Source organism: Phaethon lepturus, unplaced genomic scaffold, assembly GCF_000687285.1.
Source record: "Phaethon lepturus isolate BGI_N335 unplaced genomic scaffold, ASM68728v1 scaffold6892, whole genome shotgun sequence".
NCBI lineage: Eukaryota > Metazoa > Chordata > Aves > Phaethontiformes > Phaethontidae > Phaethon > Phaethon lepturus.
In genome coordinates, this window is record NW_010521140.1 from 50,890 (window position 1) to 55,555 (window position 4,666).

At 41.9% G+C, this 4,666-nt stretch overlaps 1 protein-coding gene across 1 annotated transcript in view; it reads left to right on the forward strand.

Annotated features, from left to right (window-relative positions):
• Positions 1 to 3,235, forward strand: part of ABCC1 (ATP-binding cassette, sub-family C (CFTR/MRP), member 1) — a gene marked incomplete at its 5' end in the record, with an annotated part of 41,276 nt that extends 38,041 nt beyond the window's left edge. Inside the window, 3 exons of the mRNA XM_010281413.1 lie at positions 408 to 574; positions 1,352 to 1,546; positions 2,924 to 3,235. Coding sequence (XP_010279715.1) covers positions 408 to 574; positions 1,352 to 1,546; positions 2,924 to 3,032 — 471 coding nt within the window. The remainder of the gene's footprint in view (positions 1 to 407; positions 575 to 1,351; positions 1,547 to 2,923) is intronic.
• Positions 3,236 to 4,666: the final 1,431 nt, after the last annotated feature.

The following is a 4,666-nucleotide window of genomic DNA, read 5'->3' on the forward strand; positions in this document are numbered from 1 at the left end:
TATTTACAGGTGGTGTAATTCCCTAAGAAATGGAAAGTTGACATAGCAGTCCCTGCTGACAGAAGGTTGGGCAGGGAGTGCCTGTTGTTGAACTTAACTTGGTAGCCTGGTTAAAAAAAAGTTGGCTTTTTGTTTGTTTGTTTTTTCTTTCCTGGATTCATGAGTTACTGACAGAGGGCAGTGGTCAGGTCCCCAAGAGGCATATGGAATAAGGGTGAGGGAGAATAACTTGCTGTTGGAAACAGTGAGGTCTCACTCCTAAATTCAGTAGATTAGCTTGCTTGCAACTGCATCTGGATGTGTTATTTCCCTTTCACTATCTAAGAAATATTTTTGAAGTAAAGAAATATTTTTGAAGTACTTGCCATATTCTGTGTACATTGTCAATTACCTCTTCCTATGACTAGGATCCAATATTGTTTTCTGGCTCTCTGCGTATGAATCTTGATCCTTTTGACCAACACTCTGATGAAGACATTTGGAGGTCTTTGGAATTGGCTCACCTGAAAAACTTTGTGTCGTCCCTTCCTGATAAACTTAATCATGAGTGTGCTGAAGGGGGTGAGAACCTCAGGTATGTCAAAGAACTGTGCTTGTGAAAATTGCCTTAAGAACTAAGTGAGAACTGAGAGGGTGTGTGCCCTCCTATCTGCAACTAGACTTTCCATTTCCAGAAACTGTACAGCTCACCTGGGACAGTATGTAGCTAGACCCTAGCAGTAACAATGCAGTGTGGGGCTCCCCCCACCCTGGATGAGAATTTGGGGAGGGAGTTGGGGAATTCTTAATGCATGACCAGGCAACCAACCAACTAGATTTTATTCAACATGTTTTAAACTCTCAAGTTTGGGAATTTAAAGTAATACAAGAAATATTCAGAATGCTGTGAGGTTTGACAGCCTGGGCAGTCTTGGGAAGGATTTTGGTAGCAGCAGCCTGCTATTTTTAGTGGATGCTCTGAACTTACCAAGGCTCTTGTTTGACAGATGCAATTTTTCTAAGGGAGTTGTTAGCTTGCTTTTTGCACCATAATGGGTATATGTTCAGTCTGTAGAAGCCATTTAAAGTCCAGTCCTCAACACTGCATCATTGATTCAGTGAATAAGCCTGATGCAGTTATGCTGAAACCATTTGTCATGTATTCTCTTACTATGCTGCCAGGAATTCATTGTGAGGGGGATGTATTTTCAGATGCTGTTAAATATTCTGCAGTGAAGTAGTAAGACCGACCTTACCTATTTTTCTGGGTTCTTGGTACCTATACTTGAGAAGGAGGAATTGCTAGGCTTCAAAATGAATACTGCAAACTTGATCTGACTTCTTTCCCCACCCTCCTGTCCAATCTGCGTAGTGTGGGACAGCGCCAGCTGGTGTGCCTGGCACGAGCTCTGCTCAGGAAGTCCAAAATCCTGGTTCTGGATGAAGCCACAGCTGCTGTTGATCTTGAAACAGATAAGCTTATACAATCAACAATAAAGTCTCAATTTGAAGAATGTACTGTATTAACTATAGCACATCGTCTGAACACAATCATGGACTACACAAGGTAAAGTAATACCACTTTTATCTTGAATGGTGTGTGTGTGACCTGCATTGTGCCCTACTTAAATGAGCATCTTTGTTAGCTAAATGTTTACCAGTGCATTTTTAGCCACCTCTCTGCAGAGCTGCTGGAATCCCTGCTTTGATGGGTGGCATGTCTGTGTGTCTCTGTGTGTGTGTTCTAGCTTGCTGTGGCTGTGCTTGGCCTGGGGAGCTCCTCTTGATCCTTCTGTTGCACTGCTGTTCCTTCCCGGGCAAACTAGAAGGGGAGGGAGGTGAGGATTGGAGTCTATTCTTGGGTCTTGCCCTAATTTAGGCACAGCTGAAAGATGCATCAGAGCTTTAGGGAGCTCATACCGTAAACTAGGCATAGACAGTGTAAGGATTCAAAGGGGCGGGTCCCGCAACTTCTCTGACGTTTACTCAGCGTTTCTTTCTATCACTTTTTTGGTTGTAGTTCATACAGCATCCCTCATTCTCAGCTGCCTTACTTATATACACTTATATATATATACTTTTACACATATATATGTGTGTGTATATATATATACACATATATATATAGAAAACTTCAGTTTTAAGCTCTCTTGTGCTTTTTATCAGAGAATGGCAGAGCGCAAAGTGATCAGTAATAAGATTTTAGTGTACTTTTGTAGACCTCTGTCTGTCAGTAGCGAAAGATAAGAGGCAGGAACATTGCCTGTGCTAGACCCAGCGCCAGCAGTACTGTCACCAGAGGAACACCCAGCTCGCTTGCAGCAGCGGGAAGCACCGTGCGGCACCACCTGCTGAGGGCTTAGTGAGCGTCTCTGCAGCGCCTGCCCAATTAGTGGAGGTAGCTGAAGGCAGTGTTTTCACTGTGAGCTGACTTCACTGACTGTGGAAACTTGCTTTGTAAACTTCCTAATTCCAGTTGTGTGGTTTTTTTGTGTAAGTTATGCCTGCGTGTGTTTTGTCAGCAGAAGCGGTGTAACAGCAGTTGCTGTAGTGCAGTATTATGGGCAGGTTATCCCAGGTCTTGCAAGGTCTTAGGGGCTGTCACTCACCTTGACAAGAAGTGCTTGCCATCTAGTTTCTGGCACAGTCAACAGTCTCATGGCTGCCTGCATGTGATGGGTAAACATGTGTTACATAAAAAAATAGACCAGACAGGCCATCTGCAATGAGGTCAGGAGGGACAGAGTTGAGAACCTGTGTTCATTTGTACAGTCTGGGCTGTCTTTGCCTGCATGTAATGGCTATGCTACACTCAGTTTCTGTCTGTACATATACATGTGTTCATTGGCTTTCTGGATCTTCTTGTAACTGTTGGGTGTTTTTTTGTGTGTGGTTTGTTTTTTTTGTGTGTTTTTTTGTTTGTTTCTTTTGTTTTGTTTTACAGAGTTTTAGTCCTGGACAGAGGAGAAGTGGTGGAGTGTGGTAGCCCAGACCACCTACTTCAGGAAAAAGGCATTTTCTATAGCATGGCCAAAGATTCAGGCTTGGTGTAGCATTTGAACTTGGTTAGTTCGTGTGGGGAAGAGGGAGGGGGATACATTCAAAGAACTGTAACTTTCCCTGAGCTGATGTGAACTGTACAGTTCAGTTTCAGACCTAGTGAAGTGAGCCAGAGTATGGCGATGAAAGTAACAGAAAAATGCAATTTTTTTTTTTATCCTCCTTAGTATTGATTTTAGCCAGCCTTAGGAGAAGCACGTATACTGTGCAAAACACTTCAGAGATTTTTAATTTTTGCCTGAAATCTGTCATTATGTTCTCAAATGTAAGGCAGAGTGATTCATCAGAGAAGTTCAGAGAAGCTTTTTCTTTTCATCTGCTTTTATGTTCTGAAGCCCTCTTTTTTTTGTTTAAAACATTTTTGCAAATGCTAGTTATTTGCTTGTTTGCTGATTCCTCATTTGATGAGCCATCTATTGTGGGATGCACTTGGAACATTTTGTGGCATATAATACTATAGTCCAAAGATTTTTCTTCTTGTGAAATAACATGTGTGCCAGACTTTCTCATTATGGCATTTACTGTACATGGGTAATGCTTTTATGCATTCTCCTAAAAGGGTTTCATGTGTTTACAGTGTATAGCAGCAAGTTCACTGTAGTGTGTCAGTAGTGCTGATGTGAAAAAGCACAGTCAACTTCAAAGCAGTATTTAAGCATGTCTAGAACTCAACGGTCACTCCAAAAGCAAATTCGTGCAGCCGTTGATGTTATACAGTACCTGATCTTGCACCCGCTTCACTCGGGCGTTCCTACTCAGGTGGCGAATCCTGGTTACGCCTGTGGGGACTAGGCTGAGAAGTGAGGATTTGCCGGAGTGGAGGCTGCAGGCTCGGCGTGACATTGATTGTAATACCCTTGGCTTTGGCAGTTCTGTGCTTTAATAGAAGTTCTGCCACATCAAGGACCATTAGCCTTATACCGAAGAAACATGCCCTTCATGCTGCTGCTGTTGACTCTTAAATTTTGTGGGAAACTGTTCTGTTACAGTTTTTTAAAAAAAAAAAAAAAAAAAGCTTTACTGTTTTTAAAATTCTGTGTCAGAGGGGTCTCACAATTCAATTAGCAATGAAGTCTGGTTTTCAAGATCCATGTTGAATGTTCAGTTTTCTGTGGGAAGAAAAAAAGTTACTTTTCTCATGTTCTGATTAGTCTTACTTTAAAGGAAAATGCTGGAAGGAGGCAAACTAAGTCAGACGAACCCAAATACTCAGCACTCTGGGAATGTGGACTTCTGTGAATGATATTGCTGACTTTAATACTAGACAATTCTCTTCTTTAGAGTAAAACTATTTATTTTTTTGTAAATTATGACTCTCTGAAATTGAATAGACTGAAATTTTCTTTGGTGTTTTTTTTGTAATGACTATGCAAATATTTGCAAAGAACTTGCAGTAAAAAAACTGTTTGAAAGATAACACGATGTGTCATTTCTTGCTTTGTATTTGACAAACGGTTAGCTTCGTCAGCCTTGAAAATAGAAATTACTGGTACTGCTTAGACTAGCCAGGCTGCTAGGCCTGATGGAGGCGGGGGGGGGCGGCATGTTAGTGTTGGTAAGAAACCCAGAGTGGAAATACCCCTGTGCTGTGGTAGGGCTGGATCACATCTCATGGTTTCCCCTGTAA